This window comes from Toxorhynchites rutilus, chromosome 1 (genome assembly GCF_029784135.1).
Source record: "Toxorhynchites rutilus septentrionalis strain SRP chromosome 1, ASM2978413v1, whole genome shotgun sequence".
In the NCBI taxonomy this organism is placed as follows: Eukaryota; Metazoa; Arthropoda; class Insecta; order Diptera; family Culicidae; genus Toxorhynchites; species Toxorhynchites rutilus.
This window is the reverse complement of record NC_073744.1, coordinates 129,751,885-129,765,831: the sequence shown is the minus strand read 5'-3', so window position 1 is coordinate 129,765,831 and position 13,947 is coordinate 129,751,885. Positions and strand designations below refer to the sequence as shown.

The 13,947-nt window shown below is 39.3% G+C and overlaps 1 protein-coding gene across 1 annotated transcript in view; it reads left to right on the top strand.

Annotated features, from left to right (window-relative positions):
• LOC129761437 (G1/S-specific cyclin-D2) overlaps positions 1-13,947 on the top strand; it is an 89,174-nt gene that overhangs the window by 65,910 nt on the left and 9,317 nt on the right. The window contains exon 3 of the mRNA XM_055759156.1: positions 9,765-9,910. Within this exon, the coding sequence (XP_055615131.1) occupies positions 9,765-9,910 (146 nt within the window). The remainder of the gene's footprint in view (positions 1-9,764; positions 9,911-13,947) is intronic.

The following is a 13,947-nucleotide window of genomic DNA, read 5'->3' as shown; positions in this document are numbered from 1 at the left end:
TTTAATATATACCTACACTCTGTCCAATTTCTATAAGAACAGGTGATGATTTTGCTGCTTTGTGCCATTGTAAACAAACAATGCTTCAACTTATATTCTAGTGTATTGGTATTGGTGACTAACATACACTGCATTATTTTCATATGTGTGTGCAAGCGCTGAGCGTAAACCAAAGGTTTTGTATTTTTCAAGTGTCAAGTTTCTATAAGACCATTACATTTTTCCATTGTTTTAGTTGTTTTGATCAATAAATCTGGAAATTGCCGAAGGGAAAAGTGCTAACGGACAAATTGATGCATTCCACCAAGAAAATGTTGGTATCAGAGAAATTTCTCGTTGGATTGAACGATCCCATCAAGTAGTGCTCGAATTCTCAAGGATACGGTAAAAAGAAGAGAGCTCCAAAAGCGGGAAATAGCTAGAACAGCTTCGAATACCTCAAAGTCGCTTATGCAAATAAAGCTATATTTTAATATTAATGTTACTCGGGTGACAATTCGTCAAGTTTAGGTAAAAAATCCTCACATAAAGAGGGTTTAAAAGGTTAAAGCTGCTCATCTTACACCATCTCACTTCGTCTGAGTTTTGCCAAAGCTCCCATGAACCGACAGTGGGACATGGTGTATAGTTTATCTTCACTGACGAAAAAAAGTTTAGTTAGGATGGTCCTGATGGTTTCAACGTGTACTGGCGTGATTTACGGAATAAGGAACAGTTATTTTTCAACCAGGAATTTTGGTGGAGGCTCGTGCATGGAAAGCTCAAAATAGCTTTCACATCAATCAAGGATTACATAAATGTTCTGGAATCCTCTCTCCTATCGTTTTTGCGTTGATATCGTCACAAAAAAATCACATTCTAGCAAAATAATGCTACTATTCATACCAGCAAGGAAACTAAACAATGGATTAAGGACATAAACTTAATTTTTTGGACTGGTCGACTCGCTCTCCAGATTTGAATCATGTTCAAAATTTTAGGGGGATCCTTATACGCAGAATCTACACTGAGGGGAAACGGTACACCATGATTGAAGAGCTCAAGGTCGTAATTGCCAATTATTGACATGTAAATCAGCCGATCGTTTTGAATTTTTCATTGATAATACTTATGAATTTTGAAATGGTCTTATAGAAACTGGACAGCTGAAATTATCATATTTAAGCACAACCAATACACAAACAACTCTTTTTAACGAAATTGGCGTTAAATATACTTTATTCTAAGCATTCAACAATATATGAATATATCTTATTGAATTTCTAACTGTTTGTGTTGCAACGAAATAGCTTCAGGGTGGTCTTATAGAAGTTGGACAGAGTGTATTTCTACCGATGGCGATCAAATGGTCAAGTTGAACATAAATAATACAGAACTCATCATAGATAATGACACACAAAATTATTATGTGGTAATAATTATGAATTATGAATAGATATCCTGGTCACACTTCTTACAGATGAAAGGCTAATTGAATCTGTCGAAGTTTTTTCTATACTTCATTTCTGGCTCCTTTAAATTTCGGGTTTCAGTAGAAGTTAATCTGCTAGCTAAAATAAAAATTCTTGTTTGCTTTTGGTAATTGTAAAACTAAATTATATGAATAGTGCCTTGACAATTTCCAACAAGTCGTCTATACGTCGGATGGGCACTTTTTGAGGGAAAAAGTTTTTCTAACAACAACTTTATCATGTTTTCTTTGAAAAAATCACAACTTATCCTAAATTTGTTTGTGAAGATAGCGATATACTGTACATATTCGACAAAGTTTTAGATCTTTTTAAAATACGAACTTTCATCGAAGACGTCAACTTTCTATCTTCTAAAGTTTCTGGAGTATAAGGCATTTTTACATGAAGAGTCTTAACATTTTTCTGCGTAAATTCTCGCGTTTAAAATGTTCAAGACATGTTTTCAGAAAGAAAAAGTTAGCAGATCATCATGTAAAAATCGATAAATTATACATCAAAATGTTACGAGTTACGAGTTACATTAAACGAATAATTTTTTGTAAGAAAAACATGAAAAAGTTGTTGTTCGAAAAACTTTTTCCTTGTAGATGTTCCCTAGGGTGGCAGCGAAAATTGTCATGTAAAATTTCAAAAACCGATCATGTACATTTTGTTTATTAGCCTAAAAAAATAACTTTGCATAGTTTCAGCTCAATGGATTTTTTGATCCTCGAAAACCTTCCAAGTTTTTTTTTCGATGTCAATTACTTGCGTCAATTTTATTAGTAGTACTTAGTTAAGATTTCTATGCCGAATAATACGCCTGGAATGTATTCTGGAGTGGCAAGCTCTAGAATACGCGTGACCACAGCGCAAGTCGGAAGAAAATTTCTTTTACGAAAAACAAAACCCCGGTCAGAACGGGAATGGCTGTATATATAAATCTCGCGTCAAATCTGCAAAGCAGAGGAAATTTCTTAGACGAAAAAGTCCCCAGCCGATCTGAAGAGACAACACTATGAACATCATTACGCATTTTGAATTGGAGAAGACGAAACAAACAAGAGACGACTGCGATTCCTACGACACGATCAACAAAAGCGGCGTGAGAAAAAATACACTCGCTCGCGAGACGCTATCATGAGGAACGCCGACACAGCCTTCGCTATCGCCAGACCAAAACTCAATTAATTGTCATGACGTTATAGCTCGTGTGTTCAAAAGAAAAAATGCAGTCTTTAATGAGCATTATTACAATACTAGCTGATCCGGCAAACTTCGTTCCGCCCAAAATTTTCTTTTTGTTATCAATACCTACAAACATTCACATTTTCTTACTAAGCGCAAGTTCGTGGGTCCAATCGCAGAACTGTTCATTGATCGATCTTCTATTCGACCCCGTTGAATTTACCTTTTACTATAACATTTCTAGTACTTCTAACAAAACTCATCATTATAATATCATATCATTTTCAGACACAATTCTCGTTCAAGATTTTTCAACCACTTGCAAATAACATGTTTCTCCGTTACATGGAATAAATGTTTTATACCAAAAATATGATAGAAGAAGGTATAGGAGTGCGTTTCATCACATTAAAATCCATTTCCAGTTTCGAACTAAGATCAATTTCGCTAGCGCAAACATCAAATGAACTAACAGCACTTGTCATTTCCATATGTTCTACAATTGTTTTTTAATTTTCCAAAATTTCCCTTTTTTTCTCTCAGAGTTTTCCGAAAATTTTCAATTGTCATGTTTGGTTGGAATATTTTTGGTTGAAATATGTGTAATATTTTTATGGGACCCCCTCTCCATTCCAGAGGAGGGAGGGGTGTCATACCATTATAGAAACATTTCTCATACCCAAAAACCCTCACATCCCAAATTGTGCTTGATTAGTTCTCGAGTTATGCAGAAGTTTGTGTTTCGTTTGTATGGCAGCCCCCTTGGAGAGGGGGGAGGAGTGTAAAAAGTGTAAACGTTTCGTGCCCCGTAAAACCTACATATGCCAAATGTGCCTCCATTTGCTTGAATAGTTTTCGAGTTATGCAGAAATTTGTGTTTCATTTGTATGATAGCCCACTCTTAGAGAGCGGGAGGAGTGTCTAACCACTATAGAAATATTTATTGCACATGCCAAATTTGGGTTCGTTTGCTTGATTAGTTCTCGAGTAATTCAGAAATTTGTGTTTCATTTGTATGACAGACATCTGAATCGGTCCAGTAGTTCAAAAGTTATGATTTTTTTTTCGAAAAAAGTCTTTTTTGGAGAAAGGGGTAGAAATTTGATATTTTTAATCATCGGTTAAATTTGGAAATTCATAACTTAAAAACGAAAAAAAATTGTTAGATTCTCTGATTTTTGGATATGTTATGCAAAAAATTCTCAGCTTTCAAGAAAAAATATAAAAAGATATAGCGCCATCTAAAGGGTGTGTCACATCAAATTGCATCACGGAAAAAACGCTGTAGAAATTCGCCCAGTAGACCGATCCTTTTGAAAATTTTAGACAGTAAAATAAAAACTATTAAACAACTTTTGGCATTTTCTTTTTATTCATACTTCGAGCCCAAGCCCGTATGCTCGCACCTTCCTCTTTACCCCGTCCATAAGGTTCTGTACAACGTCAGGTTGAAGTTTTTTTTGAACAGAAATCCATTTTCTCTTGAAGTCCGCCTCCGATTTGACAACTTTTGGGTTCTTCCGGAGGGCCTGTTTCATAATCGCCCAATATTTCTCTATTGGGCGAAGCTCCGGCGCGTTGGGCGGGTTCATTTCCTTTGGCACGAAGGTGACCCCGTTGGCTTCGTACCACTCCAACACGTCCTTTGAATAGTGGCAAGAAGCGAGATCCGGCCAGAAGATGGTCGGGCCCTCGTGCTGCTTCAATAGTGGTAGTAAGCGCTTCTGTAGGCACTCCTTAAGGTAAACCTGCTCGTTTACCGTGCCGGTCATCACGAAGGGGGCGCTCCGCTTTCCGCAAGAGCAGATCGCTTGCCACACCATGTACTTCTTGGCAAACTTGGACAGTTTCTGCTTGCGAATCTCCTCCGGAACGCTGAATTTGTCCTCTGCGGAGAAGAACAACAGGCCCGGCAGCTGACGAAAGTCCGCTTTGACGTAGGTTTCGTCGTCCATTACCAGGCAATGCGGCTTCGTCAGCATTTCGGTGTACAGCTTCCGGGCTCGCGTCTTCCCCACCATGTTTTGCCTTTCGTCGCGGTTAGGAGCCTCCTGAACCTTGTATATACGCAGGCCCTCCTGCTGCTTGATCCGCTGGACGAATGAACTTGACAAATTCAGCTTATTGGCGACATCCCGGACCGAACTTCTCGGATCACGTCTAAACTGCTGAACTACGCGCTTGTGATCTTTTTCACTGACGGAGCATCCATTTTTGCCGTTCTTCACCTTCCGGTCGATGGTTAGGTTCTCGAAGTATCGTTTTAAAGGGTGTGTCACATCAAATTGCATCACGGAAAAAACGCTGTAGAAATTCGCCCAGTAGACCGATTCTTTTGAAAATTTTAGACAGTAAAATAAAAACTATTAAACAACTTTTGGCATTTTCTTTTTATTCATACTTCGATCCCAAGCCCGTATGCTCGCACCTTCCTCTTTACCCCGTCCATAAGGTTCTGTACAACGTCAGGTTGTAGTTTTTTTTGAACAGAAATCCATTTCCTCTTGAAGTCCGCCTCCGATTTGACAACTCTTGGGTCATTCCGGAGGGCCTGCTTCATAATCGCCCAATATTTCTCTATTGGGTGAAGCTCCGGCGCGTTGGGCGGGTTCATTTCCTTTGGCACGAAGGTGACCCCGTTGGCTTCGTACCACTCCAACACGTCCTTTGAATAGTGGCACGAAGCGAGATCCGGCCAGAAGATGGTCGGGCCCTCGTGCTGCTTCAATAGTGGTAGTAAGCGCTTCTGTAGGCACTCCTTAAGGTAAACCTGCCCGTTTACCGTGCCGGTCATCACGAAGGGGGCGCTCCGCTTTCCGCAAGAGCAGATCGCTTGCCACACCATGTTCTTTTTGGCAAACTTGGATAGTTTCTGCTTGTGAATCTCCTCCGGAACGCTGAATTTGTCCTCTGCGGAGAAGAACAACAGGCCCGGCAGCTGACGAAAGTCCGCTTTGACGTTGGTTTCGTCGTCCATTACCAGGCAATGCGGCTTCATCAGCATTTCGGTGTACAGCTTCCGGGCTCGCGTCTTCCCCACCATGTTTTGCCTTTCGTCGCGGTTAGGAGCCTTCTGAACTTTGTATGTACGCAGGCCCTCCCGCTGCTTGGTCCGCTGGACGAATGAACTTGACAAATTCAGCTTATTGTCGACATCCCGGACCGAACTTCTCGGATCACGTCTAAACTGCTTAACTACGCGCTTGTGATCTTTTTTACTGACGGAGAATCTATGTTTGCCGTTCTTCACCTTCCGGTCGATGGTTAGGTTCTCGAAGTATCGTTTTAGTACTTTGCTGACCGTGGATTGGACGATTCCCAGCATCTTACCGATGTCCCGATGTGACAACTCCGGATTGTTGAAATGAGTGCACAGGATTAATTCACGACGCTCTTTTTCGTTCGACGACATTTTTCCAAATTTACGAAAAATTGACAGTGAAGCATGGCCAACGTGATCTATACACTCTTATCTGATTATAAGCGAAAGCTGAAGATATAATTCCTAAAAATTAAATTTCTACGGCGTTTTTTCCGTGATGCAATTTGATGTGACACACCCTTTAGTACTCTGCTGACCGTGGATTGGACGATTCCCAGCATCTTACCGATGTCCCGATGTGACAACTCCGGATTCTCGAAATGAGTGTACAGGATTAATTCACGACGCTCTTTTTCGTTCGACGACATTTTTCCAAATTTACGAAAAATTGACAGTGAAGCATGGCCAACGTGATCTATACACTCTTATCTGATTATAAGCGAAAGCTGAAGATATAATTCCTAAAAATTAAATTTCTACAGCGTTTTTTCCGTGATGCAATTTGATGTGACACACCCTTTAGTCCAAAGCCATGAAAACAACAAGAAAAATGTACAATCAATAATCACGAACACAAAATCCATATTTTTGGCAAGCGTAATGTTTTTTTTTTTCAAAAAAGACTGAGTACCGTTCCGTATCAAAATCCGAACAGTCTCAAATTCCGAACACTTCGTTTTTAAATGTAAATTTACTGAACTTTAATATTTTCAATAATTGAATAATAAATACCCTGACATTCCTTGTGGTGTAGGCTTCATTTTAACATCATTCACAGGTATTGATACTGTATACAGGGAAACTTCGATATAACGTACACATTTCCAAAAAGTAATGGAAAATTTTTTTCAATATTTTTTTTCTGATAGAACAATGAATTACCTGTATTGTGATGCTAAAACAAGTTTTGTACCTTCAATAAATCCCGAAGTACAGCTGGTTTTGTGATTCAGGATTCTAAATGAATCAAGCTTTAATCAACAGTACGAAGGAAAACATCATGAGAAAGGCTGGCTTCGTCTTCTGATTGAAGTTATTCATTAACTTTACTAAAACAGCAACACAATAATGTATTATAGACTACGTTTGTGAGTACTTTATTATGTTTCGATATAACGTACAATTTTGGAAGTAAAATGTGCGTTATATCGAAGTTTACCTGTATAACTTAAAATACTTAGCATTTGCAAAAAAGTGACTGTCAAAACCAGCGATAAAATGTTTGCGTTAGCAAATTCGGAATTTGAATCAAGTTTCGAAGCGCAATATCCAAATTTTGAGGAGCGTTATATTTTTCCAAAGAAGAATAGCTAATTCGCTTTGATTTGATGTATCGGTCATCTAAATCGTACTAGACCGTGCTCAAAAGTAATGATTTAAAAAAAAATGCATTTTGGGTGTTCGGAATTTGAGACAAATGTAATCAAACATATTTTTTAGTTTTTCACCATGAATATGAATTTTTAAATTAATTTTATAGTAGCCAAATGAAAGAAAAGGCTCTATTGCATCCAAAAATCACATTAATTTCGCGAAAAAGTACCATTTTGAGTAATGAGACACTTTAATGGCCAAAAAAGCTTAAGTGTTCGGAATTTGAGACAAAACGGTAATTGGCTTTCATTTGATGTATCAATAAGCTGAATCGGTTCAGTAGTCCAAAAGAATTTTCGAAAGTAGTTATTTTTGGGAAAAAGGCGAAAAAAGGCGGAATTTTCGGACCACCCTAAAATGGAAATGAGCACCCTAACCACTATATTGGTTTGACATGGAATGGCTGCTATCATATACTATGCTCACTTCTAGAATTTTCCTCCTCATCTATTTCGAAGCGTAGCTGATATCATTTCCTTCTTCCAACTGCATCCTTTGCATTGACACCTTAGGACAACATTTTAGGATTTAAAAAAATATACACACTCAAAATAACACACTCCAATATTTCAGAAAAGTGTTTTTGATTTTTTTTTTATTTTTCGATTTGTTGCAGCAGTAGGTCAAAATGGAAAAATAATGACCGAAAAGGTTATATTTTTTTGAATGGTTAGATTTTTGAATTGTTGAAATGATTTCCATAATTATTTCTAGACTCGATTTTATGAAAGCACGCATAATTTGCAGTCAAAAAGGTGTGCGGCAAAATTTTGCCAATTGTTACCGTTTCTGCGATAACAGAGGTTTAAAAATAAAGTTTACTGAATATTGTCAGCTTCTGGTCGTTTTTGAATGGTTTTCGAGTCTTTTTAACCTAGAAGTAAATTTTTCTAAAGTATTAGATAATTTTCGACTGCAATGCTTGAATGAATTAAGTGATGTGGTTATAGAAAAATAATGGAGAACCAATGATACAAATTGCCTTTTTCATCATGAAGAATACGTTTGTCAAATTTGAGTCAAATAAAAAATTACATAAGAATCGACCTTCGAATTCAAATGGAATCGCTATTTAATAATCCACCAAAAGATTCAAATGAATTCAGTACTTTAATCTATTACCCAAGTATAAACCACAAATTTCATTATTACAATCAGGGTACAAATTTTAATTTTAATTAAAGTTTCAAAAGCGGATGGAATGAAATGTCAACTTATTTCACGAACTTTGAGTAACTTCTAATCATCGTAAACATCGTCAAATTGTGAGTTCCACTATTTCTAACCGATTTCAATTTCGCATGAACTTCGTTGACTTGTAGCTTTTGTTTGCATTCCTCGTGCGTTGATGATTGATGTATCCTTCGCTGCGCATGCCGATGATGAGGTCATCTCTCGAATCCCTTGCCCAGAAATGTCCAAGTTCATTGACCTCACCCAATCCCAAAGGATTAAGTCCGAGAAGAAATATGTGCGCTGCTGTTGCAAGCTATGGGAGACCCGCCATATGTTTGCAATTTTAAGGTCCCATGTTTCGCCCCTCTTCTGGCAGTGGTTCTAATTTATCTCACTCAACCCAAAAAAGAAGAAAGGCACAAATTGTCGAACGAGCACTAGTTAAGATCGTCGCCATCTGATAACGGGATATCAGCTGTGGCGGCTCCGTGACATAATGTTCGATGCAATGAGTCATCCTCAAATGAAGAAAAATTTCCCCAATAAACCAATCTTCGCAGCGCAGAACTTCCAAAAAATCACGATCCCCCCGGAGTGACGGATTGATGTTGGCAAGTGCAAAAGTGCGTTACACAGAACATCAATTTGATGCAAATTTATTGCATTTTGATTCCGTCGCGCACTTTGCGCCGCCTGCATCTCCTTTGCCAGTGTCTGGCAATTATGTGAATAAGAGACGATAATGCACCCAAAGTCTTCGCCGTCGTCCCGCACAAAAACGCAAAAGTGCATTCTCTGCGCTTTTCTGTCGTTGATTCTGTGAGGGTGTCATTTCGACATCCGCTCCAGTAATTTGGATTTCATTCATTATTTTGCACAGTTTTCTTCCTCTTTTGTTGTTTTCTTGTCGCGTCTCGCGAGAGCTCACTTTGTGTTGTGTGCGTTATAGTTTTGCATATGATGCCACTTAATGATTCACCCACAAAAATTCTCTCCGCGACAAAGAGGTTGCGCGCCGCGGGTCCGGGGACCGGATATGAATCCCTTCCGATGTATGCAATTGCTTGTTGCGCTTTGTTGTTGTTCCTTCCGTATGATATGATGATGGTGGTCACGATTCGTTGCCAATTACTTCCTTCCAGGCTGCGTTATGCTCTGTTTCCCGAGCCCCGGACTGATGTCCTAATTAACCACTGACATGTGACTAATACCTTCCTGTTTTGTTTGTTTGCTTTTCCCTTCCCCTTTTTCAGAGCACTACTTTTCCAATTACTCGGCCAGCACGGTGGCAGCATCCAGTATTGCGGCATCGCTCAGTGGACTCAAGTGGGACCTGCGCAGCGGCAAATCAATTCGGTACCTGGTGGACAGGTTTACCGACCTCACCGGGGTTGAACAGGTAAGAGTGCGATACTTTTCTCAACTCAGAACATATTTTTCCACTTTGAAAAAACTATATTTGGAAGAAAAAATAAGAATCTAAATTTTGATTGGTCAACTCTTAAAAAAAATCACTGTACATATAATAGCCACTTAAATTACACCTTAACGTTCAAAGGTTACATTTTTTCTTGGAAAAAGTGATTTTTGAAATGTAAAAAAAATTTTTTTTTAACTGTATATAATCGAGTGCAAAATTGTATGTACTAGAAATTACATATAATATATTGGGTCTGTATATAATCGAGTCCGCCACGTTCTTCTACCAAAACTCGACATTATAATATCAGATTATTTTCAGACACAATTCTCGTTCAAGATTTTTCAACCACCCTCCTCTTTTTTTTTGGGGGGGTTGGGCTGGAGTGTTTCACTACCATAAAAACATTTATTGCACCCTATAACCTCCACATGCCAAATTTGGTATTATTTGCTTGATTAATTCTCAAGTAATGCAGAAATTTGTGTTTCATTTGTACCTCTAAGAATCACTCCACATCACTCCACATTCCCCCCCACCTTCTAAGAGGGCGGGGGGGGGGCGGTATGTGGAGTGATTCTCGAGAAACATAGAAATTTGTGTTTCATTTGTATGGCAGCTCCCTCTTAGAGAGGGGGGAGGGTCTCAAACTGTCACTAAAACCTTCCCCAGCCCCATAAACTCCTACATACCAATTTTTATGTCGATCGGTTCAGTAGTTTCCGAGTCCATAAGAATCAGACAGACAGACATCATTCCATTTTTATATATATAGAGTATATGTTCTAGGTCCTCCAAAACATTCAGAAGTTCAGATCAATTGATCACCATTTCAACCACGATTAGTGCAATGTTCATTACAAGAAATCTTACCCAAAACGGTTAATAGAGCCGTATGCCTTGCTGACTTTGAGTTTATAGGTCCGTTATAGGTCTTCCAAATCATTCTAAAGTTCAGAAGATCGTAGGACCAATATGCTCCATTGACTTGATATGAATTTGAAAACCAAGTAATCCTTCCGTTCACATCCGTTTACATAAACCGACCAGTCGGCGAAATGAAAAATCTCAAAATCTAATGTGTCTCACAACATGGGCAAAGATTATTTTTAGGTATATATATATATATATATATATATATATATATATATATATATATATATATATATATATATATATATATATATATATATATATATATATATATATATATATATATATATATATATATATATATATATATATATATATATATATATATAATATATATATATATATATATATATATATATATATATATATATATATATATATATATATATATATATATATATATATATATATATATATATATATATATATATATATATATATATATATATATATATATATATATATATATATATATATATACATATATATATATATATATATATATATATACATATATATATATATATATATATATATATATATATATATATATATATATATATACATATATATATATATATATATATATATATATATATGTCATACGCAGGCGGAGTTTTTTACTCCATATTCTTCGTGAGTGGGATAAAGATAGCTACGAATATGGTGAAAAAACACAACAGAAATGTCAAAATCGAGAAGGAAAAGAACAGCGGATTGAGGTTAGGTTTGATGCAGTGATCTATAACCAGAAACAGTGTACTTCAATGAATCACATTTTTGAGCAAAAAATAGAATATTTTTCAAGTTTTGTCCAAATAAAACCTTATTTTCTGGAGATTCTAGAAGAAGAGAACCTCAAATACTGTTTAATTGTTTCATGCACGTCAAATAATCATATTGTCGAGCAATAAATACGAGATTTTTCATGTTTTATCCAAATAAAACCATATTTTCTAGAGAAGTTTGTTTGTTTGTATGTTTGTATGTTTTTATATTTGTATGTTTGTATGTTTGTATGTTTGTATGTTTGTATGTTTTTAGGTTTGTATGTTTGTATGTTTGTATGTTTGTATGTTTGTATGTTTGTATGTTTGATGTTTGAATGTTTGTTTTTTTTTTTTTTTTTTTTTTTTTTATAGAGGTGAGGAACGCTCTTCCAGCCTTATCTGGGAAGGGATAACCCAGACGTCGAGTGGGGATCGCACCCACAAAAACCAAGCCCTCTACTCGTAGCCTCATTCCCCCCGGGACCACATCTAGGCGACTACTTCAGGGGGCGGCTGTGCTCATGCACTTCACGAGTTTTCAACGCTAACTAGCGTTGATCCTTCCCTTTTTCTCTATACATCTCATTTACGTTTCCGTTGTACTCCGCCACGCACATCCGCAGCACAGGCTTCCTTTTACCCGTCGAGACGTGTACCGATTAGGAATTGCCCTCCAACATGACGCGCAACCCGTCACAGTCACCCTCGCGGGGTTTCTTACCTGTCGAGACGTGAACCGATTAGGAAGCGCCCTCCATCTTGACGTGCGCCCCGTCACAGCCACCCTCGCAGGATTTCTCTTCCCAACGGAGCGCCGATTAGGCAGTGCCCTCCAACATAACGCGCACTCCGTCACAGCAACTCTCGTGGGGGTACCCACCGATTTGATGATGCTCTCCTAGGCTCTCGCTCCGCCGAAACGACCCTCGCAATGTTCCTCTCTCAATCCACCAACAGGCATTGCCAGCATTTTCTTGACCCTGCTCTCCAGATACCGCTTACCCGTCGAGACGTGTACCGATTAGGAATTGCCCTCCAGCTTGACGCGCAACCCGTCACAGTCACTCTCGCGGGGTTTCTCACCTGTCGAGACGTGAACCGATTAGGAAGCGCCCTCCAACTTGACGCGCGCCCCGTCACAGCCACCCTCGCAGGATTTCTCTTCCCAACGGAGCGCCGATTAGGCAGTGCCCTCCAACATAACGCGCACTCCGTCACAACGACTCTCGTGGGGTACTACACTTTGCAACAGCCCTCGCATTAGTTCCTCTTCTATGGTCAGGGGTTATTACTACGCTGGTCGGCCCTCCACTTCCGCTGTAGCTCGGACATGATGTGTATGATTACACTGTTCACAGCGTTCCAGGTGCCCTCGTCGCGACACATTTTCTCTACTATGTTCCCGGCATGAAGGGCAGGCAGCCCCTCGCGTCTTGCGGTGAACCTGGGACACTCGAATACCACGTGTTCTGGTGTTTCCTCCACATCTTCACACTCCGGACAGAGTGGCGACGTTGCGTGCCCGAACCGGTGCAAATATTGCCTGAAGCAGCCATGTCCAGACAGGAACTGTGTCAGATGAAAAATCACCTCCCCGTGCTTCCTGTTCAGCCAGGTCGATAGTACCGGTATGAGCCCATACGTCCACCTGCCTTTCTCCGCCGTGTCCCATTCCTGCTGCCACTTCAAGAGTGATTCTACTCTCGCTGTTTTCCGGATACCCCTGATTTCCTTTCGTCTGTAGCACTCTCTGTCTTCCGCCAGAGTGATGCCAATAGGGATCATGCCGGCGATAACGCAGACTGCCTCCAACGAGATCGTCCTATACGCGCTCGCAACTCGCATCGCCATGAGCCGAAACGTACGGTCCAGTTTTCTACGATTCCGGTGGGTTTCGAGAGCCGCCGACCAGGCTGGTGCTCCGTACCGCAGTATGGACGAGGATACAGCAGCCAGGAGACGCCTTTTGCTACTGCAAGGTCCTGCGTTATTCGGCATTATTCGCGCTATCGCGCTAATGGACTTCTCTGCTTTCTCGCAGACGTAGTCGACGTGGTTGTTGAAATTCAGCCGGTCGTCGATCATAACTCCCAAGTATTTCAACCTACGCTTAGAAGTTATCACGTGTTCCCCGACTGTGATTTCCGCTCGCTGCACGGCTTTGCAGTTACTCACCAACAATACTTCCGTTTTATTATGAGCAATCTGCAGTTTCGCTGCTTGCATCCAGTTCCCTACTGAGACGATGGACTCGGTTGCAAGCATCTTCACCTCTTCGAGTGTCTCGCCTGCCACTGTGAGAGCGATATCATC